Below are 23,791 nucleotides of genomic sequence, written 5' to 3'. Positions count from 1 at the left end.
TCCAGTCACAGGCAGCAGAGTACTGGAACGAAAGGCGGCCAAATGAGGTGTTGGCTTTAGGGATGATCAGTGAGATACACCTGCTGGAGCGTGTGCTACGGATGGGTGTTGCCATCGTGACCAGTGAACTGAGATAAGGCGGAGCTTTACCTAGCATGGACTTGTAGATGACCTGGAGCCAGTGGGTCTGGCGACGAATATGTAGCGAGGGCCAGCCGACTAGAGCATACAAGTCGCAGTGGTGGGTGGTATAAGGTGCTTTGGTGACAAAACGGATGGCACTATGATAGACTGCATCCAGTTTGCTGAGTAGAGTGTTGGAAGCCATTTTGTAGATGACATCGCCGAAATCGAGGATCGGTAGGATAGTCAGTTTTACTAGGGTAAGCTTGGCGGCGTGAGTGAAGGAGGCTTTGTTGCGGAATAGAAAGCCGACTCTTGATTTGATTTTCGATTGGAGATGTTTGATGTGAGTCTGGAAGGAGAGTTTGCAGTCTAGCCAGACACCTAGGTACTTATAGATGTCCACATATTCAAGGTCGGAACCATCCAGGGTGGTGATGCTAGTCGGGCATGCGGGTGCAGGCAGCGATCGGTTGAAAAGCATGCATTTGGTTTTACTCGCGTTTAAGAGCAGTTGGAGGCCACGGAAGGAGTGCTGTATGGCATTGAAGCTCGTTTGGAGGTTAGATAGCACAGTGTCCAATGACGGGCCGAAAGTATATAGAATGGTGTCGTCTGCGTAGAGGTGGATCAGGGAATCGCCCGCAGCAAGAGCAACATCATTGATATATACAGAGAAAAGAGTCGGCCCGAGAATTGAACCCTGTGGCACCCCCATAGAGACTGCCAGAGGACCGGACAGCATGCCCTCCGATTTGACACACTGAACTCTGTCTGCAAAGTAATTGGTGAACCAGGCAAGGCAGTCATCCGAGAAACCGAGGCTATTGAGTCTGCCGATAAGAATATGGTGATTGACAGAGTCGAAAGCCTTGGCGAGGTCGATGAAGACGGCTGCACAGTACTGTCTTTTATCGATGGCGGTTATGATATCGTTTAGTACCTTGTTGTACGGGTCTAGGTTTTGCAGCTCTTTCAGAACATCTGCTATCTGGATTTGGGTAAAGGAGAACCTGGAGAGGCTTGGGCGAGGAGCTGCGGGGGGGCGGAGCTGTTGGCCGAGGTTGGAGTAGCCAGGCGGAAGGCATGGCCAGCCGTTGAGAAGTGCTTATTGAAGCTTTCGATAATCGTGGATTTATCGGTGGAGACCGTGTTACCTAGCCTCAGTGCAGTGGGCAGCTGGGAGGAGGTACTCTTGTTCTCCATGGACTTCACAGTGTCCCAGAACTTTTTGGAGTTGGAGCTACAGGATGCAAACTTCTGCCTGAAGAAGCTGGCCTTAGCTTTCCTGACTGACTGCGTGTATTGGTTCCTGACTTCCCTGAACAGTTGCATATCACGGGGGCTATTCGATGCTATTGCAGTCCGCCACAGGATGTTTTTGTGCTGGTCGAGGGCAGTCAGGTCTGGAGTGAACCAAGGGCTGTATCTGTTCTTGGTTCTGCATTTTTTGAACGGAGCATGCTTATCTAAAATGGTGAGGAAGTTACTTTTAAAGAATGACCAGGCATCCTCAACTGACGGGATGAGGTCAATGTCCTTCCAGGATACCCGGGCCAGGTCGATTAGAAAGGCCTGCTCACAGAAGTGTTTTAGGGAGCGTTTGACAGTGATGAGGGGTGGTCGTTTGACTGCGGCTCCGTGGCGGATACAGGCAATGAGGCAATGATCGCTGAGATCCTGGTTGAAGACAGCGGAGGTGTATTTGGAGGGCCAGTTGGTCAGGATGACGTCTATGAGGGTGCCCTTGTTTACAGAGTTAGGGTTGTACCTGGTGGGTTCCTTGATGATTTGAGTGAGATTGAGGGCATCTAGCTTACATTGTAGGACTGCCGGGGTGTTAAGCATATCCCAGTTTAGGTCACCTAACAGAACAAACTCTGAAGCTAGATGGGGGCGATCAATTCACAAATGGTGTCCAGGGCACAGCTGGGAGCTGAGGGTGGCCGGTAGCAGGCGGCAACAGTGAGAGACTTATTTCTGGAGAGGGTAATTTTCAAAATTAGTAGTTCGAACTGTTTGGGTATGGACCTGGAAAGTATGACATTACTTTGCAGGCTATCTCTGCAGTAGACTGCAACTCCGCCCCCTTTGGTAGTTCTATCTTGACGGAAGATGTTATAGTTGGGTATGGAAATCTCTGAATTTTTGGTGGCCTTCCTGAGCCAGGATTCAGACACGGCAAGGACATCAGGGTTAGCAGAGTGTGCTAAAGCAGTGAGTAAAACAAACTTAGGGAGGAGGCTTCTGATGTTGACATGCATAAAACCAAGGCTTTTTCGATCACAGAAGTCAACAAATGAGGGTACCTGGGGACATGCAGGGCCTGGGTTTACCTCCACATCACCCGCGGAACAGAGAAGGAGTAGTATGAGGGTGCGGCTAAAGGCTATCAAAACTGGTCGCCTAGAGCGTTGGGGGCAGAGGATAAGAGGAGCAGGTTTCTGGGCATGGTAGAATATATTCAGGGCATAATGCACAGACAGGGGTATGGTGGGGTGCGGGTACAGCGGAGGTAAGCCCAGGCATTGGGTGATGATGAGACAGGTTGTATCTCTGGACATGCTGGTTGTAATGGGTGAGGTCACCGCGTGTGTGGGAGGTGGGACAAAGGAGGTAACAGGGGTATGCAGAGTGGGTCTAGGGGCTCCATTGTGAACTAAAACAATTATAACTAACCTGAACAACAGTATACAAGGCATATTGACATCTGAGAGAGACATACAGCGAGGCATACAGTAATCACAGGTGTTGAATTTGGAAAGCTAGCTAAAAACTGTAGGCGAGGCTAATCCGCTAGCACAACAAACAGCAGGTAAAATGGCGTTGACTAGGCAACGGGGCCGACAGGTAAGACAAACAAGCAGAAAGGAGTACCGTGATTAATGGACAGTCCAGAGTGCGTCAGCTATGTAGCCAAGAGATCAGTGTCCAGGGGGCAGCGGTGGATGGGCAGGGGGGCTGGCGAGTGTTATCCAGGTTTTTTTTTTTTTTTTTAACTAACAATGACTAACTAGCTTGTAGCTAGCTGGTTAGCGTCTGGAGGTTCTTGAGTGTGTCATAAAAATAAGAGTAAAAGTAATAGCGATTCCGTATCACATTGGGTGAGGCAGGTTTCCGGAAGGTATAAACAAATTAAAAATCAAAAAGAGATAGAAAGTAAATGGGGTCAGAGAGTGATTGGGACGCGGTGGTACAGACGGTTAGCAGGCCTGTGCTAACAAGCTAACAGTTCGTAGGCCCGAGCTAGACAAGGTAGCAGTTAGCGGACCGGAGCTTGACAAGCTAGCCGTTAGCAGGCCGAATTAGCAAGCAGGGAGATAGCGAGGGCTAGAGAGTTAACCTTTGGGGGACGTCGCGATGGGGTGAGTCTGTTTATTTATTCCTCTTCATGCGGTGAGCTGGAGATACAGCGATTCAGAAAGCTCGCGGGCCTTGGCCAGCAGATGGATCTTTGGCGATGTCGCAGCGGAGAAGCCTGTTGAAACCCCCTCGGACGATTATGTCGGCGGACCAGTCGTGATGGATCGGCGGGGCTCCGTGTCGGCAGTAGAGGGTCAGTCGAGGGTCCAGGCCAATTGGCAAATTAGGTATTTTGGACCTCTTCGGGTAGTCGGGAGATGGGCTTAGCTCGAGGCTAGCTCCAGGCTAACTGGTGCTTGCTCTGGGACAGAGACGTTAGCCAGGAGTAGCCACTCGGATTGCAGCTAGCTATTTACGATGATCCGGTATAAAGCTTCAGAGCTTGCGGTAGGAATCCGGAGATGTGGTAGAGAAAAAGCAGTCTGATATGCTTTGGGTAGATGTCGCGCTGGTGTCCTAGTTAGCGTTGAAGACCGCTAGCAGTGGCTAGCTAGTTAGCGGCTAGCTTCTGATGAGGGTTCCGATTCTAAAGCATAGAAAAAGCAGATCCGTACCACATTGGGTGATGCGGGTTGCAGGAGAGTATATTCAGCCTGTGGTTGGGAAGTGAGATTAAAATATGTACGAAATATATACTGAAAAAAAGAGGAAAAAAACTATATTTACACTATACAGGACGGGACAAGACAAAACACACGTCCGACTGCTACGCCATCTTGGACAGTCCCAGAAAGAGGGCCAATTATCTACAAATGCTATCTTTTGGGAGGGGCAGAAAACAGTTTTCAACCAGCGATTGAGTTGTGAGACTCTGCTGTAGAGCTCATCACTCCCCCTAACTGGGAGGGGGCCAGAGACAATTACTCGATGCCGACACATCTTTCTAGCTGATATGCACGCAGAAGCTATGTTGCGCTTGGTGATCTCTGACTGTTTCATCCTAACATCGTTGGTGCCGACGTGGATAACAATATCTCTATACTCTCTACACTCGCCAGTTTTAGCTTTAGCCAGCACCATCTTCAGATTAGCCTTAACGTCGGTAGCCCTGCCCCCGGGTAAACAGTGTATGATCGCTGGATGATTCGCTTTAAGTCTAATACTGCGGGTAATAGTGTGTGTGAGAGAGAGACGAAGAACACCCCCCCCTTAAAAGACCTAGATGCACTATTGTAAAGTGGCTGTTCCACTGGATGTCATAAGGTGAAAGCACCAATTTGTAAGTCGCTCTGGATAAGAGCGTCTGCTAAATGACTTAAATGTAAATGTAAATGCAATGGAGTCGCCAATGACTAGAGTTTTCAATTTGTCAGAGCTAATGGTGGGAAGCTTCGGCGTCTCAGACCCCGTAACGGGAGGAGTAGAGACCAGAGAAGACTCGGCCTCTGACACCGACCCGCTGCTTAATGGGGAAAACCGGTTGAAAGTTTCTGTCGGCTGAATGAGCGACACCGGTTGAGCGTTCCTACAGCATTTCCTTCCAGAAACCGTGAGAAAGTTGTCCGGCTGCGGGGACTGTGCCAGGGGATTTATACTACTATCTGTACTTACTGGTGGCACAGACGCTGTTTCATCCTTTCCTACACTGAAATTACCCTTGCCTAACGATTGCGTCTGAAGCTAGGCTTGCAGCACAGCTATCCTCGCCGTAAGGCGAGTACAGCGGCTGCAATTAGAAGGCATCATGTTAATGTTACTACTTAGCTTCGGCTGTTGGAGGTCCTGACGAATCGTGTCCAGATAAAGCGTCCGGAGTGAAAAAGTTGAGGAAAAAATAAATAAATATATGAACGGTAATTAAAAAGTGAAAACCGTAAAGTTGTCAGGTAGCAAAATAGGTTGGCAACAAAACGCACAGCAACTCGAAAACAAGCCGGTTCTTTGGGTGGTGGACCATTCATGATACACAGGAAACTGTTGAGTGTGAAAAACCCCAGCAGCATTGCAGTTCTTGACACAAACCGGTGCACCTGGCACCTACTACCCCGTTCAAAGGCACTTAAATATTTTGTCTTGCCCATTCACCCGCTGAATGGCACACATACACAATCTATGCCTCAATTGTCTCAAGGCTTAAAAATCCTTCTTTAACCTGTCTGCTCCCCTTCATCTACACTGAAGTGGATTTAACAAGTGACATCATTAAGGGATCATAGCTTTCACCTGGATTCACCTAGTCAGTCTTTGGTATGGAAAGAACAGGTGTTCATAATGTTTTGTTTACTCTGTGTATAAACACAACATAGGTATTTATGTAAAACAAGTAAATTTACTGTATGTCCATGGTCTTATACTTCAGCGGGAGCCGGTTGTGCGTGTGTTCAGTGCCGTGACGGGGGAGACCCTCTCAGTCTTGGGCACTGTGTTTCTCCTGAGTACGTCTGTGGCCAGGCTCATGACCCTGGTGTCCCAGCAGTGTGGGCTTCCCGTCAGCTCCTTCAGACTGAGCTCTCCCACCGGCCTGCAACTCTACGACTGCAACCGGCTGCACGACTACGCCATTGACCTGGGTATGGCCTTCCCTGTGCAGTAGATCAATGGTCCTCTGGCTCAACACCTTATGGATGTAACACAGAGACAAATGGACTGTATGGAACACATTCTTGGTTCATGGCAACCAGGAGGACAACCTGCATGTGTCTCTGTCTCTCAGGGGCTACTCTACGGTTGGACACCTGGGATGGGTGGGCGGAGTTCCTCAGAGGCTGCTTCCTGGGACACAGACTGACCGTCCAACGACACCTGTCTAGAGAGAGACCTGTGATGAGGTCAGAATACACATCTACACACTGAACTGTATGATAGATTTACTATCAACAGTGATGGTACTGAACCTTTATATAGCTTACAATGATGGTACTGACCCTGTATATAGCTTACAATGATAGTACTGACCCTGTATATAGCTTACAATGATAGTACTGACCCTGTATATAGCTTACAATAATGGTACTGACCCTGTATATAGCTTACAATGATAGTACTGACCCTGTATATAGCTTCTAATGATGGTACTGAACCTGTATATAGCTTACAATGATAGTACTGACCCTGTATATAGCTTACAATGATGGTACTGAACCTTTATATAGCTTACAATGATAGTACTGACCCTGTATATAGCGTACAATAATAGTACTGACCCTGTATATAGCGTACAATAATAGTACCGACCCTGTATATAGCTTACAATAATGGTACTGACCCTGTATATAGCGTACAATAATAGTACTGACCCTGTATATAGCTTACAATGATAGTACTGACCCTGTATATAGCGTACAATAATAGTACTGACCCTGTATATAGCTTACAATAATGGTACTGACCCTGTATATAGCTTACAATAATAGTACTGACCCTGTATATAGCTTACAATGATAGTACGGACCCTGAATATAGCTTACAATGATAGTACTGACCCTGTATATAGCTTACAATAAGGGTACTGACCCTGTATATAGCTTACAATAATAGTACTGACCCTGTATATAGCTTACAATAATGGTACTGACCCTGTATATAGCTTACAATAATAGTACTGACCCTGTATATAGCTTACAATGATAGTACGGACCCTGTATATAGCTTACAATGATAGTACTGACCCTGTATATAGCTTACAATGATAGTACTGACCCTGTATATAGCTTACAATGATAGTACTGACCCTGTATATAGCTTACAATGATAGTACTGACCCTGTATATAGCTTACAATAATGGTACTGACCCTGTATATAGCTTACAATGATAGTACTGACCCTGTATATGGCTTATAATGATGGTATTGACCCTGTATATAGCTTACAATGATAGTACTGACCCTGTATATAGCTTACAATGATGGTACTGACCCTGTATATGGCTTATAATGATGGTATTGACCCTGTATATAGCTTACAATGATAGTACTGACCCCGTATATGGCTTATAATGATGGTACTGACCCTGTATATGGCTTATAACGATGGTATTGACCCTGTATATAGCTTACAATGATAGTACTGACCCTGTATATAGCTTACAATGATGGTACTGACCCTGTATGTAGCTTATATTCTCGTGTTTTTTCCTTCATACGTTTTTTCTCTTACCCTGATATTTAATACTGCATTGTGGAAAAGAGTTTGCAAGTAAGCTTTTTACTATACTGTTTTATAACCCACTGTATCTTGTGAACTTGACAAAAAAAACTTGAAACGTGTTGTCACGAACCGGCTCAATGCCCGTAACAAAGGGAGACAACGTGGAGATAATGAGTAGAAAGATATATATTTATTACCTAAAGCAAATAAATATAATATACAATGGTGTGTGTAATCAGTAATCAGTAGTGTAAGTGAGTGTTTTGCATGCGTGAATGTGATAATGCAGGGTGATGAAAGGTGCCAAAGCAAACAAACAAACAAACGGCCATCAAGAACCACAACACAATCTACAGAGGGTGTCTGCATGGAGAGAGTCTCCTCCATGAATGGGGAAGTGGTGTATTTATCCTGGGAGACACCGGGCCCAGGTGTTTCCCATGTAGCTGACGACCCTCCCAACTCCGCCCACCAGCATCCTAATAAGGAAATAACAGAGAGAATACGGCAGACAGAGTGGGAGGGTCGTCACATCCCCCCATAAAACCGGGGACCAACAAGGACCCCGGAACAAAATACCAGTCTCTAAGTTCCAAATAAACAGCGCACCCGGTCAGACCGGCGACAACCCTGTTCATAAGTCGCTGAAAAGTGGCAGGTGCATTGCGCAGACCGAAACTCATAACTGAATACGAGTACAGACCAAAGGGTGTAATAAAGGCAGAGATTTCACGTGCCCTACTCGTCAGTGGCACCTGCCAATAGCCTTTTAACAGGTCAAATTTGCTCACAAACTTAGCTGCACCGACTTGATCAACACAGTCCTCCATCCGAGGAAGAGGAAATGAATCTGGTTTTGTGACACTGTTTACCTTACGGTAGTCCGTACAAAAACGGTTTGTTCCATCCGGTTTACTGACCAAGATACAGGGAGAAGCCCAACTGGAGAAAGAAGGCTCTACTATCTTACTCTCCAGCATGTACTTGACCTCAGCATCCAGACAACGTAGTTTCTCTGAAGAAACTCTATAGAAGCGTTGACGAATGGGGTCAGCACCTCCAATGTCAATATCATGTTCTATTAAGTTTGTACGTGTAGGTGTATCAGAAAACAAACCTGGAAATCTCTGAATCAGACCAACTATCTCTTTCCGCCCATCAACAGGTAGGTGAGTGAGAAGACTGTCTAAAATATCCAGTGTTTCTGAATTTTTCAATCTACCCTGCAATATACAATCGTCAGGACCAGGAACATCTTCCTCCTCATGCACAGATCTAGCACGACAAGAACCCAAGGAAACAACGGTATCAGCCAAAAGAACAGGTTTTACCGTCCTCTGTAGAATCCCACTGTTCAGTCTCAGAGGAACGTGCATAATAGGGTTTTAACAGATTTACATGGCACAGCTGGTGTGCTTTCCTCCGTTCTGGAGTGGCAACTAGATCATTTTCAGACCAACTATCTCTTTCCGCCCATCAACAGGTAGGTGAGTGAGAAGACTGTCTAAAATATCCAGTGTTTCTGAATTTTTCAATCTACCCTGCAATATACAATCGTCAGGACCAGGAACATCTTCCTCCTCATGCACAGATCTAGCACGACAAGAACCCAAGGAAACAACGGTATCAGCCAAAAGAACAGGTTTACCGTCCTCTGTAGAATCCCACTGTTCAGTCTCAGAGGAACGTGCATAATAGGGTTTTAACAGATTTACATGGCACAGCTGGTGTGCTTTCCTCCGTTCTGGAGTGGCAACTAGATCATTTTGCTCAGTGCACTGGCGCACCACTGTATATGGACCTTGAAACTTGGCTTGAAAAGGAGAACCAACAATTGGCAGCAGAGCAAGAACCTGGTCACCTGGACTAAAGTGACGAGGCTCAGTTCGGCGATCAAATATGCCCTTCATCCTCTCCTGTGAAGATGATAACTTCTCTTTAGCCATTTCACAAGCGGCATACAGCCGTCGCCGGAAATCACACACATACGATAACAGGGACTGAGGAGGCTCGGGAGACTTCCAGTCATCCTGGAGAACAGATAAAAGTCCACGCACCCTATGTCCAAACACAAGGTCATTTGGACTGAAACCTGTGCTCTCCTGTGAAACTTCCCTAGCAGCTAACAGTAACCAAGGCAACCCCTCCTCCCAATCCTTATCCATCTCAGTACAATAAGCTCTCAACAAAGACTTTAGTGTTTGATGGAAACGTTCCAGTGCTCCTTGACTTTGCGCGTGATAGGCGCTAGACAAATTGTGTTTAATATGGAGCTGTTGAAGAACCTGACCAAACAGATTAGAGGTAAAATTAGATCCTTGATCACTCTGAATGACCTTAGGGATTCCAAACAATGAGAGAAACTGAGTCAAAGCTTTTAACACCGATTTAGTCGTGATAGATCGGAGAGGATAGGCAGCAGGAAACCTAGTGGTCTGACACATCACAGTGAACAGGTAACTACTACCCTTTTTAGAACGAGGCAGAGGACCCACACAGTCAATAATCAGATACTCAAAAGGTTGGCTGAGTACAGGAATAGGAAACAATGGTACTGGTTTAATAGCTTGATTAGGCTTACCAGTTAATTGACAGGTGTGACAAGTTTTGATAAAATCAGAAACATCCCTCTTTAATCTAGGCCAAAAGAAATGTCTTAATATGCGATTGTAGGTTTTCCTCACCCCCATATGTCCAGCCACGTCGCTGTGAGAAGTTTCCAACACCAACTTACGAAGCTTAACTGGTACAACAACCTGACTAATTGCCTCCCCTAGAAAAACACTATCATGAGACACCCACTTTCTCATCAGGACATCTTCTTGGAGAAAATAGCCATGGGCGACATCTCCCAACTGTTCTATAGGCACAATTTGATCACGCAACTCTTCCAACGTGGGGTCATCCCGTTGCGCATTGATTAGATCTGAGCGGGTTACAGATAACGGGATAACAGGGAAAACAGTGACATACTTTGTATTATTATCATTAGTCGGCGCAGTGACCAGTTCGCCACGGCTCATAGAACGTGTCACTGCACACGCAGAGAACACCTCTGGGAAACTCTGTACATTCTCATCAGGAATCCCAACAAATGACGACTTAGTGGAAACCACTAGAGATGGAGACACGACAGGCCATACACGCTCACCAGCCAAGTTATTCCCAAGGATAACATCGATACCCTCAATAGGCAACGAAGGACGCACACCCACAACAACTTCACCCTTCACCAGCCCACAATCCAACATCAGTTTATGCAATGGAACTGACAGAGTGTTCAAACCTATTCCCCTAATTAGAACACTATTCCCCGAATCAGTCTCAGCAGAAAAGGGTAACACAGACTCCAACACAAATGATTCAGAGGCACCTGTGTCTCTCAGGATCTTCACTGGCACTAGGTCTTTACTTCCTAACATAGACACAAAACCTTCTGTAATGAAAGGTAAATAGTCTGGATCAATATGGACTTTCACATTCTCCTGGGCCTGAGGAAATGAGTTATGAATGAACTGATGTGGAACAGGTGCAGCTAATGCAGTAGGCTTAGATTTAGCGTAAGCACCCTTTGACCTGAGAAGTGGACATTCGTTTTTCCAATGCCCTGAACCTTGACAGTAGTGACACTCCTGCCCAAAGTCAGCTTTACCATGGGAGTCAGGTTCAACCCTAGTTGAATAGAACTCTGCCCGAGAACCAAAGTATCTCGGTGGCGAAGCCCAAATCTATCCGAACGCCCCCACTCTTTCCGAATACGGGGTTCTGCAAAGACACTTTTGTGAGTCAACACATACTCGTCTGCCAAAACTGCAGCTTCAGCAACATTCTTTACTTTCCGTTCATTAATATACGTGGCAATACGATCAGGAATTGTGTCCTTAAATTGCTCTAACATAATCAGATCACACAGCCCTTGGAAAGTCACAACTGCAGAGGCGGAACACCAGCGATTAAACTGTAAAGACAACTGTCGTGCAAACTCAACATGAGTCTGGTTATCATCCCTTTTTAAAGTTCTAAATCGTTGGCGGTAAGCCTCAGGGACCAATTCATAAATCTGTAACACAGCTGTTTTAACTTTATCATAACTGGCACTATCGTGTACACTAAGAGCTGAATATGCTTCCTGCGCTTTACCAGTCAGCACACACTGCAACATTAAAGTGCGGTCAGAATCAGGCCAACTCCTAGCGTCAGCAACCCGCTCAAACAACGAAAAGAATGTCTCGGGGTCCCTTTCATTAAACCGAGGCAATAACCGTAAGTTCCCAACAATATCAAATGTCTCTGGGGCACGACCAAAAGCGGAACTACCCCTAGGTAAATCTGGGTCACCTTCCCAAAACAAACTCTCCCCTGAGATCTTTCCTTCCCTAACCAAATCTATACGTTCTTGTTGCAACTTGATTTTAGCACGCTCCATATCTTGTTTAAATGCCAATTCCTTTTCATATTTTACACGATCATGCTCTAGCTTCTCACGATCATGCTCCAGCTGTAACAAAAGCAGTTCTTTCTGCTGTTCAAAAAGAAGGCTACTAGGACTAACCGATGGAATGGCCATTGTAACGTTATGGGGAGACGACAAATCCTCAGCAGAGGCTGGCCCAGTGGTAACTTCTAGAATACCACTCTCCATCAGATTGGCCTTCAATATCAACCTAATAGAATTCTTTAGACGTTTATCACTAATCTCAACCTTGTAGTGTTCCGCGACCTTCAACAGCTGTTCTTTAGTACCTAAATCTAACAATTCCTCTGATGGAGAGCGAATGAACTTATCTACATAAGACGCCATAATCACACAAAAAAAAAAATTCTGGCTCTTCCCTTCTGCTGAGCACACCAGACCACAACCCGAGAATTACAATCACCCTGAGTACCACAGAAGAGAGATGGATACGGAGCTTCCCCAAAACCTACAATAACTCAACCCTAGTCTTCGTGCAGATTTGCGGTGGGAATTTACGCACTGTAGCCCGCTGGCAAGGAAATAGAACTCCCCAGCATGCTGGAAAAATTCCACCAAGCCACGGATGTGCCCCGAGACAACTGCTCAGTCCACAGACACCACACAAAAATAACAAACATTAACCATGCCCAACATATTCCAAAAATTGAAACACGTCGCTAAACCTATCAGGGGAAAAAGGCTATAGCTCCGGGTAGCAAGTTTCACTACCCTACCCAAATCTCCCACCGAGGTACACAGCAGATTACTCACCTCAGACTGATGTCCCAACAGAAAGTAGAACAAGAGTTCAGGCTAGGCAGGGCCTGGAAACTAACCATTATAGTCTCTCCAACACAGCACACAAACCAAACAACAAAAGGCAACCAATACTGGGCCTATCAAACTCAAACAAAATATGCAAACCAAACACGTACCTCCACGGTCTCCCAAACCAATAGTTCAAATATCCCGGACGAGCCCCCACTTGTCACGAACCGGCTCAAAGCCCGTAACAAAGGGAGACAACGTGGAGATAATGAGTAGAAAGATATATATTTATTACCTAAAGCAAATAAATATAATATACAATGGTGTGTGTAATCAGTAATCAGTAGTGTAAGTGAGTGTTTTGCATGCGTGAATGTGATAATGCAGGGTGATGAAAGGTGCCAAAGCAAACAAACAAACGGCCATCAAGAACCACAACACAATCTACAGAGGGTGTCTGCATGGAGAGAGTCTCCTCCATGAATGGGGAAGTGGTGTATTTATCCTGGGAGACACCGGGCCCAGGTGTTTCCCATGTAGCTGACGACCCTCCCAACTCCGCCCACCAGCATCCTAATAAGGAAATAACAGAGAGAATACGGCAGACAGAGTGGGAGGGTCGTCTCATGTGTTATAAATACATTGATTGTGTATTATTCCAGGTTCCAGCTCCGGGTGGCACTCTACATCGCTGCTTCTCTGGGCCACCTGGACCTGGCCGGCTGGCTGCTGGAGAGGGGGGTGCGTGTCATTGAGCCGGTGGGGTTCACCCTTACCGTGAGTGGTGCCACCAGACGGCCCACCCCGACGTCGCCAAGTGTCCCGCTGTCGCCTCCATCGAGCGCGGCCAGCTCACCATCCTCAAACTCTTTATCGCCAGCAGCGTTCTGACCCTTGCCTGTCGGGATCCCCAGGGTCGTGACCCCCTGAGGATCGCCCTCCAGTACGGCCACAGGGAGTGTGTGAGTCACCTGGCCACCAAGCTGTGCTCTGTGGTGGTCCTCCCAGGTATGGCCCTGCCCATGCGGACATACCTCCAGATAAAGGGCTGGGTGAGGCTGGGGCAGAGGAGGGCAGCATCCAGGCACTGCATGGGCCTCAACAGGGCTCCGTTCAGGACCAGGGTGGGCGACACGGTCCTGGTGGACGGCTTCACCCTCCCCAAGATGTCCTCCAAGCCCAGGAGGAGTGAGGCCAAGGCGGGTATCAGGGTGATGTCCACAGCCTCTCGACGTTTGACCCCCATCAACTGCCCATCTCATGTATCCTGCCCACTCCGCGCCCTGGCATCCCAGGATAAACCTCTACGACTACCGAAACTACACCCTGTGGCCACGAGGGATGAAAGAGAGAAGAAGAGGGGATGTGGAGGGAAGGGATGTGAGGAGGATGAGAGTGGGGATCAGAACAGCAACCAATGGAGGAGCAGAGTCCCGCTCCCGCCCATTTCCAGAGACACCAATCTCAGACCTGTGTTTGCCTCGCCAAACTCCGCCCAGATACTCACCACCTCACTGGAGGCCTTTTCTCTCCACTGCGACCGCACACCCAGAGAAAACGCCATAAACTGTTTGACCTTGGCCAGGTTAGTCCAAGTTTAAATGACAGCTACGGTGAATATGAATATTTCTCTGGAGGTTTCTTATGAAAGGTGTGAATACTGTCAGAAGAAGCCTCCTATAATCAGTGGTGGGGGGGGAACACATGTAAAAGCTGTTTACACACTTTTTATTTGGTTCAAGCATTTACCCACCTTTTGTGGAAGATACATTGAAAGTATAGGGAGGCGTTACTTCTTTAATCCTGAACGGCAATCAGCATTTACCAGTCAATGGTTTTACCACTTCATCACTGCCTATGATATACCCTTATCCTCCCTGAATAGATTTCAGCACAAACAAATCATGAGCCAACCATCATGCTTAGAAGGTACATAGTCAAATCAAATCAACTCAAACTTTAATTTGTCACATGCGCTGAATACAACAAGTGTAGATCTTTCCGTGAAATGTTTACTTTACAAGCCCTTAACAAACAGTGCAGTTCAAGAAGAGTTGAAGAGAATATTTACCCAATAAACTAAAGTAACAAATAATAAAACAGTTGAACTTGTCCAGTGGCCATTTGATTAATTGTTCAGCAGTCTTATGACTTGGGGTTAGAAGCTGTTATTGGTTTACCCTAACAAGTCCTGAAACAAATCATGAGCCAACTATCATGCTTAGAAGGTATATAGTGTCAGTCTTATTGGTTCACCCTAACAAGTTGTTTCAGTATGGGGAGAGGATAGGATGTAAGGGCGCTTCATTAATGTATTGAGGCCATTACATATACAGTATTTCACAATGCTAGGACACAGATTTGGTCTCCTAACCTTGTTCTGGTTGATTGACTCTCTAACAGTGCCTTCACACAGAGACCATGGTTGCAGCAGCTGAATGTAGCGCGGACTCTGGCCAGGAGGAGTGCTCAGCATTTTGGGTAGACACCAGGATCCTGGTCATTAGACTGCTGAACAGCTTCTACCCCCAAGCCATTAGACTGCTGAACAGCTTCTACCCCAAGCCATTAGACTGCTGAACAGCTTCTACCCCCAAGTCATTAGACTGCTGAACAGCTTCTACCCCCAAGTCATTAGACTGCTGAACAGCTTCTACCCCCAAGCCATTAGACTGCTGAACAGCTTCTACCCCCAAGTCATTAGACTGCTGAACAGCTTCTACCCCCAAGTCATTAGACTGCTGAACAGCTTCTACCCCCAAGTCATTAGACTGCTGAACAGCTTCTACCCCCAAGTCATTAGACTGCTGAACAGCTTCTACCCCCAAGACTGATGAACGTTAATTAAATGGCCACCTGCACTATTTGCATTGACCCCCTTTGTTATTGATGTATTTTTCTAATTGTTTTCGACTGACTCTCTTGAATTGGCTCGATGCACACTCACTACACTCTACCCACACATTCACTGTGACACTGACCGACTTTCACACCAGCTGCTGCTACTGTGTTTATTATCTATACTGATTGCCTAGTCACTTTTACCCTTACCTACATGTACATACTGTATTACCTCGACTGCCTCGCACCCATGCACATTGACTCGGTACTGGTACTCCTTGTATATAGCCTTGTTATTGTGTTACTATTTAAAAAATATGTTCTTACTTTTTAACTCTGCATTGTTGGGAATGTGCTCGTAATAAAGCCTCTCACAGTTGTTTTCGGCGTATGTGACCAATACGATTAGATTTTCATCTGAACAAATGAATGCTCTTGTTGTTATAATGAGGAATTTATTTAAATAATTTGGTTTTCCTTGAAGATTTGAATGGGCTGGGAAAGCCTTTCGTGATGGATCTAGACAATCTGGTGAAAAGGGAGGGTTTGCGACTCTTCTCTTCAAGTGGGAAGGACGATGCGATATCATAAATTCCCTCTGGAGAAAAGGAGCCATGAGATGTTGTCATCGTCTCTGCAACGAAAGACCATCCAGCATGCCATCAATTTACATTTTTACTCATTTATCAGACATTGTTATCCAGAGAGACTTACAGGAGCAATTAGGATTAAGTGCCTAGCTCAAGAGCACATTGACAGATTTTGCCTCGTGAACTCAGGGATTCTGAACCAGCAACTTATCGGTTACTGGCCCAACCTCTTAACCCACTAGGCTACCACCCAGCCCACAGTACAGTATGTCATAGGTAACAACTCAGAGGAGTACAATGTCTATTCAAATGAATTAGTGGAATGGTAAAGGGATAATGTCTCAGTCTTGACTGAGCAGCAGCCTAAACAGCAGCAGGGCTTACCTGTAAAGTACACAGTAGGGGAAATGTTCTGAGGCTGGTACTCCAGAGACTCTTGAGGACAGAGGTCATTTCTAACTTCCGTGGAACCCTGGTTGGTGGGAAAAGGCACATTAAAACAAACTGAAAAATGTTCGATATCTTAAAGTACAGTATAACAATTGCAAAGAAGCAGTGCAATGCCATGACACAAATAATCATATATTTCATAAAAGGTCAACAGCAGTGTTATTCATGAAAGATGTATGTGTACTATACCTTTGTGTTAAAGGTGAGGACCTGCTCTCCAGTACCGCTGATGGTATCCCTTTCCAAATCAAACACGCCTTTTACAATGTCACTGGTGGCCACGCTGGTAGCGGACTCAAAATAACATTTAGCAGTGGCTTTGGTGATCATTTGAAGAATGACCATGCAAGTAGAAGTCTTTGGATCGTTCTGGACTGAAACATCAAAGTTTATATTTTCATACTCATCTGACCACTGTCTCAGGAAGCCCTTCACTGTCTCTTCAGCAAATATCTGGAGAAGCTGAGAGGGGAGCTCCTTGGATATGGCGCATTGTTCCTTTCCCCATTTCAGCCTTGAAAGAATGGAGTCTGAAGCACTTTTGGCTGCTTCCAATGTTAAGACCTGTGGAGTGCTGTGGCTGTCCTGAAGGGCTATAACTTTATCCACCAATTCATGGCTGAAAATGTGGATTGTCCAAGTGGAAATTATTTTTCTCAATTTCCTAACAGCAGATCGGAGGTCGTCAAGATGAGAAGCACCCTGTCCATCTTCCTGTGTGTTCTCAACACTTTCCACCATAATGTCCACTACCACCCCAGCAGCTTGCCTGACTTTGTCCACAAAGGTTACAGGAAGTAAGTCCTCTGTGTGAAAGAAGTCCTCAATGATTGTGTTTCTAACAATGGGAAAGTCAATCTGAGCAGGAAACTCAGTGGGGATGGGAGTCCCGGGTAAGGCAAAGTGCCATTTCGACTGCCTTAATTTTGAAGTAGGTGTTAGAGAGATGGAGGAGTGTGAAGAAGAGGTATTTCTTGTATTTGGGCTGTCAGCACTCCTACAACGGATCGTGCCAATATCCTCCAGCATGGATCCTGAGAGCTCAGTGGTTTTAGATAGTAATTTGTGCGGAATGTCCACACAGGCATCGTTTCCACCAGGTGTAACACTGCTCTGGTTGACCTCAAGATGGCCAAGACTTGCTCTTTGTGATGCAGGACTGCTTTGATATGTAAAGATTTGGATTGAACCAAGTGTTGTGTCTGATCTTTGAAGATCTTTTCTGAGAAACTCCGTAATCTTACTTTGCAGACTGTAGTAGATGTTACGAGCAACAGACCAGATCCTTTTCTCAGAAACCTGTCCAGTGGTGAGCAGGGAGGTTCCAGATACCATGTCAGATGATTGGGTGGTCTGGCTGAGCTCCTGCTGGTCTTTCACCGTGGTTTGTATAATATCAGTAGATGTGGTGGATGTAGATACAGACTGGAGGTACTTATCTGTTGTACCTTCCTCCACAACGTTAAATGACCTAGAGAGGACCTCACTCACTCCTTTCTCAGCTTTGGTTTGGAACTCATGACTAGAGAGTTTTTGGAGGCTCTTTGTTGAAAGACTGTGGGAAGATGCAATGCCTTTGGAGGCAGCCGTGCTGCAATCTAGACTTACTTACTGGAGAGGTTCGCTCAGTAGAACCTTGGAGACGTTCAAACATGTCTTCACATGGTGTTGGGGACCTTGACAAGGAGATGTCCTTCAGCTGAGACAGAACACCACCTACCAATATGTTGACCTCAAGGGACATATCAGATATTTTCTTTCCTACTGTGGAGAAGCAAGGTGCATTTGATGTCTGATCCTCGCATGAGGTCAAGATTGTTGAAATGACCTGTTTGGTACTATTGTTCATTAGACCCTCGTCTGTTTCAGTCCAGAGAAGTTTTGAACTCTCGCTGACACCCATGTGTAGAGTCACTTCCTGGTTCAAACGGGGCAAGTGAGGCACACTCTTACTAGCTTGCGTCAAGTTCTGGCTTGCCAAACCAAGGTACTCCTTAGTCACAAGATGTCCAGAGTCCTCTGTGGGTGTATGGCTAGACATTCTTCTCTGCACGTCTGACCTCCGCCGGTGAATGGTGAAGCCCTTTAATGTCTTCTTAATATTTTTATATAAACTAGTGGTAGCAGACCAGATCCTGCTCTTTCGCTTTTGTGCATTTTCCTGGAGGTCAGGTTCTCTCTCCTCTACTTCTGCAGGTTGCGCCAAGCTCTGCAGGTCTTCCACAAATGTGTCAATGATGTCAAAGGCAGCAGAATCCGCACAAATATCCTTTGACAAGTTTCTCTGGTTTTGAACGGAACAAGACCTGGATGCTACAGAATAAGCAGGCTGTGCACTAGTTAAGCTATTGTTGGAATGGGAGATATCCCCAAGCTGAGCCAGAACGCCCTCTACAAATTGTTGTCTCTCAATAGAGAAGTCTGATCCTTTTTCTCCAACAGTGTACAGGGGGTCCTCCTTTGACATCTCAGTGTTGTACAAGACCAGAAGCTCTGAGATGACTTCTTTGGTGCAAGTTGTCAGAAGGAGCTTGCTTTCTTCTGACTCCATTTTTGCCCAAAGAAGTTTTGAGCTCTCACTTAGGCCTCTTTGTAAAGTAACTGCACCAGTGGACTCTGGCAACTGAGGCTTACTCTTACTGGGCCTATATTTCATGTTTAAGCAAGGAAGTGGAACTGTCTCCTTAAACTCAGCATTTGTGATGTTATCATCAGATGTGACAATGCTCTTTAAGGCACATCTCTGAAGCTTGCCGAAATAATCTTTCAAGTTGGATTGGATGCTGTGGTAAATGTGAACAGCAGCAGACCAGGCACTCTTCTGTTGGGGACTCTCTTCAGATTCAGCCAAGGACTTCATATCTGACACGAAAGTCTTAACAACTACTGACGCTGCTGAGCCCACTGGGTGAATTGACTCTGTCTTTACAATGCCAGACAATGTTTGACCTGATACAGCACCTGTTAACTCAGACTGAACGACTGAACTAGGAAAGCTCAAACTACTGACTTTTTTGTCAAGAACTCCACTCACTGCTTGTATTGCTGATGTTTGAAACTCCCGGCTGGAGAGTTTTTGAATGCTCTTAGATGTGAGCGTGCAGGAGGAACCAGATTCACTAATATTGTAGCTGCTCTCGTATTTCCTTATCAGGGCATCAAGATCCTCAATGAAGCCAACATGCGATGCCAAAAATGTGATCTTGTCCATCAGATCTTCCAGCAAATTCTGTTCGTTCTCGTCAACAAAAGCCACCATTGTGTCAGAGATGGTGGTCATGACTTGCCCTGTTAGACTCTTGCTCTCTTGGTCAACTTTTTCAAGTTTAGCAGCCAGCTCTCTCACCATGCTCTCAGTCACCTTGGTCTGTGAGTCTCCCCTTACCGGTGTCACTAGAGAGGTTTGGCTAGCGGAGGCACTCTTAATGACCACTGATAAGGCCGACTTGACATCTTTAGCCAACTCTGCCATTACAGCAGGGGTTAGCATCATAGAGCCTGCACTTCCAGATGGAGAATTGGACATGCATGCAAGTTTGGAGAGAGAACCTTGCAGGCTGTCCTGCACACAGGTGACGAGGGTGTCCTCTGAGACACCTAAGAGGACTTGTAGTGTCTCAGAGTTGGTTGTTTTCCTCTGCACATCAGACAGAGAGGTTAGAGTCCTTGGGAAAAAAACAACAGAAATCATCAAAGTCAAACAAATAATATGTTAGGCTGTGATGCACATTCAGTGTGTCAAATACATCTGCATCATTGAAAACAATGAGGAAAATGCTGCTGTTTCTCTGAGAAAAAACCTTAGTGTGATGTCAGCCTAACTGCTTAATTTCTAAAGCCCAATAAAATGTCTTTTGTATAAGTCATTTGTATTGAAACTGGCCTGTAGATATCTATCTATCCTGGCAATATCTATCCTCTACATAAATCCAAATTGCTATAAACTTCCAATACTTTAACTTCAAGGACAATCATAAATACAAGGCAGTTTGAAGAAATGTTAAAGGGAAATTTCTAAATGTTTCAACTTCATATTCATCATCTCCAGCACCACCCCAACATCAGCATATGTGAAAAACGGGCATTTCTATGTTTTGTAGTAAAAAAGAAAGAGGAAGATAAGTGTTTTCTATGACATCATCAACCAATTAGTAGGCAATGCCTACTCATAATTGGTTAAAATCACACGATGCACACTGATGATGTCATTAGAATCTAGAGCTGAGCATTTAACCAACATTTTTGTTATTTTTCGGTTTTTAAACAACTAATTGACCGACGTCGGCTCAATTATTTGAATTCCATATAGTTAATTTTTTTCTTCTTCTGTGAGCTCGATGCTCAGTTTCTGTAGAGATAAATCAGATCAAGCACGAACTATGCAATGTAGTAGGGAGTTGTAGTTTCCAACAGGTCAATATTCTACATAGTTTGGCACAGAAAATATGGCAATTAATTCCCATAATCCATTGCATTGAAATCCAAAACCGTGATTATTTTTTAAATATTTGAATCGAAACCAAACCAACCTCAAAAAGCAAATTTCTCAGCACTATTGGAAACAGTTGTCCCTCTATATTTTTTTACTACAAAGCATGGAAATGTGTAAATATCTGGAAATGGAAATGTGTAATGTTCACATATGGTGATGCTGGAGATGAATATGAAGTTGTTAAATTTCCCTTTAAGAACATACCTCATGGCCCCATTGGGCAGGTAGCTTCCACTGCCCTTAGTCAGGTAAATCTCCTTGAACTTATGTTGTGATTCCTGCCCTTCTTCCTCTTCCTGCTCCATACAGTTGGAGGAAGGGTAGGGAGTCGGGATGCGAAAGCTATTGTAAGACTTTCGACTGCCTGGCCTCTTAGGTACACCAGCCTCAGTAAATCTCACACGGGACTTGGTGTTAGTCTTATCGTCTAACAGACTGGTGAGTGACGCTGTGAGAGATCTCTGTGACAATGGAGAGGAGGCAGCATCTTGGATGCCCAGTAGTTCGTAAAGACCTGGGATGATGATCTGCATCAGCTTGTCCGATAAAAACTGGACAATCCTCAGACACAAGCCGGCAAGCTGTTGTTTTGTCAGCTGTATTCCAGAAACAGAAGAAGTGTTTTAAAATGTTGCATAGTGTGTCTTTCAAAAGCTTATGAACAAGGTTAAACATTAGGCAGAGTTTTCATGGTAATCTGATTAAATTGTCAGTAACATGATCTTACCGGGTCAAACATGCCCTCACGAATCCCCCTCCATTGCCTGAAAACAATATTGTTATAAATGTTGTCATATTAGGATGCGTGGCAGAATAGTTTTTATTTAATTATTTGCCTGATCGTGAAGTTATACTTGCTTTGTGTCAGTTGTTTTGGCAAAATTGCAATGTGACAACTTTTCTAGCAATGAACATTTTTTTCCCGATTGATCAGTTTCTAATTTGATCCTATTTCCTTGAAGGTGTGATAGTAACAAAGACAACAGAACATACTTCTCAGTTAGGTTTTGAAGGAAGTCCATAAGTGTCAGATGTTCCACAGTGTTGAGCTTCCCCTCTTCTGTGGTTTCCATCACTGAGGTTGCTCTGCTCCTGGTAGAATTGCTCTGCTCCTGGTAGAAATGTAATTATATTGCAAATAATCAAACTTAATATACAACAAATATCATACTGAAATAATTATTAACTGTTAAAGAATGGAGGAGCATTGGCAACGTTGGGCCAATTAAACAACTGCAACACAACAGAGATGGTTGTGGTACGTCAACATTGCCAATGATAGCATCACTATAACATTTTATTGGATTAATGTTGTAATATGAAATGACAAGGTCAACTTACCATCTCATTGACAGCTTCAGAGGTCAGGTGGTCATCCACCACACAGACAGGCAGGTCTAGAGACTGGGACAAGGCTCTATGGTCATAACCAGGAGAGAATGGAAACAACATCAGAGCAGTCCCAATGGCAGAATCTAACCACTGTCTTCATGTCAAAGACTCACTTAGTAGTTAATACATGGCCACAAATAATGAGGGGTTCAAATAGATCGGCTGGGGACTTGACCCTACAAATGACTCCATGAATGACGCCTGACCTGCCCCATAACAAGTTCTTTCTTATTAGTCTCTCTCTCTTAATCTCCACACAAATATCTAACTGGACAGAGTGTAAGTGGCCTTACCTGACTGTCTCAGTGTCAGAAACATCATAGTCTTGTTGTTCTATGTCCTCCAGGGACATCTCAGCTACAGCAGACGGGGCAAAGCCCGGGATGATCTCTCAAACTGAAAATAATGACTGTTTATGTGAACTGAACCATTTACAGTGGCTTGCGAAAGTATTCACCCCCCTTGGCATTTTCCTTATTTTGTTGCCTTATAACCTGGAATTAAAATAGATTTTTGCACTGTCAACTGTGGGACCTTAGGTATGTGCCTTCGAGTCTCATAGCAAAGGGTTTGAATACTTATGTAAATAAGGCATTTCTGTTTTTTTCCGTTTTAAATTGCAAAAATGTCTAAACTGTTTTTGCTTTGTCATTATAGGATATTGTGTGTAGATTGATGAGGAAAATGTTGTATGTAATCCATTTTAGAATAAGGCTGTAACGTAAAAAATGAAATGTGTAAAAAGTCAAGGGGTCTGAATACTTTCCAAATGCACTGAAGCAGTCTATAAGATATATCTTATTACAGTTTAGGCCTACCTTGTTATTTTCTTCCATCTGGCAATATCATATTAATGGATTAAATCTATTTCGTTTGTTTTGTTGTGAGTATTTTTATTAATCGTTTGAAAATACAAGTATTATCTACTTTCTGAAGGACAGCCAAGTTGATAGGCAACATAGAACCTACAAACAATTATGACATCATTGGAACACATGCACGTGTCACAAACACCTTTAGCCCAAAAAAGCAGTGTAGCAGTGCTGCCCAAGCTGGGGGCGACACACTTTTATTAGGCTTTTATTCAGATTCACAAACAATGCTCTACTTGAAGTCAATGAGTAAACATGTAGCAACATGGCTGAGCTTTAACGTGTAAGTAGAAGTTGACACTAACCATATGTATAATCCTAAAATGCTTGCCCTAAATACCAGTCTAGAACCCAGGT

The 23,791-nt window shown here is 44.8% G+C and overlaps 2 protein-coding genes across 2 annotated transcripts in view; one reads left to right on the top strand and one right to left on the bottom strand.

Annotated features, from left to right (window-relative positions):
- Nucleotides 1-18,281, top strand: part of LOC115115253 (protein ANKUB1) — a 20,819-nt gene extending 2,538 nt beyond the window's left edge. Inside the window, 5 exon segments of the mRNA XM_065015612.1 lie at nucleotides 5,786-5,996; nucleotides 6,140-6,254; nucleotides 13,460-13,542; nucleotides 13,545-14,382; nucleotides 15,201-18,281. Coding sequence (XP_064871684.1) covers nucleotides 5,786-5,996; nucleotides 6,140-6,254; nucleotides 13,460-13,542; nucleotides 13,545-14,382; nucleotides 15,201-15,282 — 1,329 coding nt within the window. The 3' untranslated portion in view covers nucleotides 15,283-18,281.
- On the bottom strand, nucleotides 16,862-23,102 carry LOC135568838 (uncharacterized). The gene is made up of 7 exons (XM_065015611.1): nucleotides 22,856-23,102; nucleotides 22,512-22,587; nucleotides 22,164-22,282; nucleotides 21,898-21,934; nucleotides 21,319-21,766; nucleotides 19,713-20,176; nucleotides 16,862-17,131 (listed from the first exon to the last, which is right to left on the bottom strand). The coding sequence occupies exons 1-7, from the start codon at nucleotides 22,912-22,914 to the stop codon at nucleotides 16,862-16,864; spliced, it is 1,473 nt and encodes a 490-aa protein (XP_064871683.1). The 5' UTR covers nucleotides 22,915-23,102.
- Nucleotides 23,103-23,791: the final 689 nt, after the last annotated feature.

Source organism: Oncorhynchus nerka, unplaced genomic scaffold (genome assembly GCF_034236695.1).
Source record: "Oncorhynchus nerka isolate Pitt River unplaced genomic scaffold, Oner_Uvic_2.0 unplaced_scaffold_257___fragment_2___debris, whole genome shotgun sequence".
Lineage (NCBI taxonomy): Eukaryota > Metazoa > Chordata > Actinopteri > Salmoniformes > Salmonidae > Oncorhynchus > Oncorhynchus nerka.
Note: the sequence above shows the minus strand (reverse complement) of the source record. Positions and strands in the feature narration are given on the sequence as shown.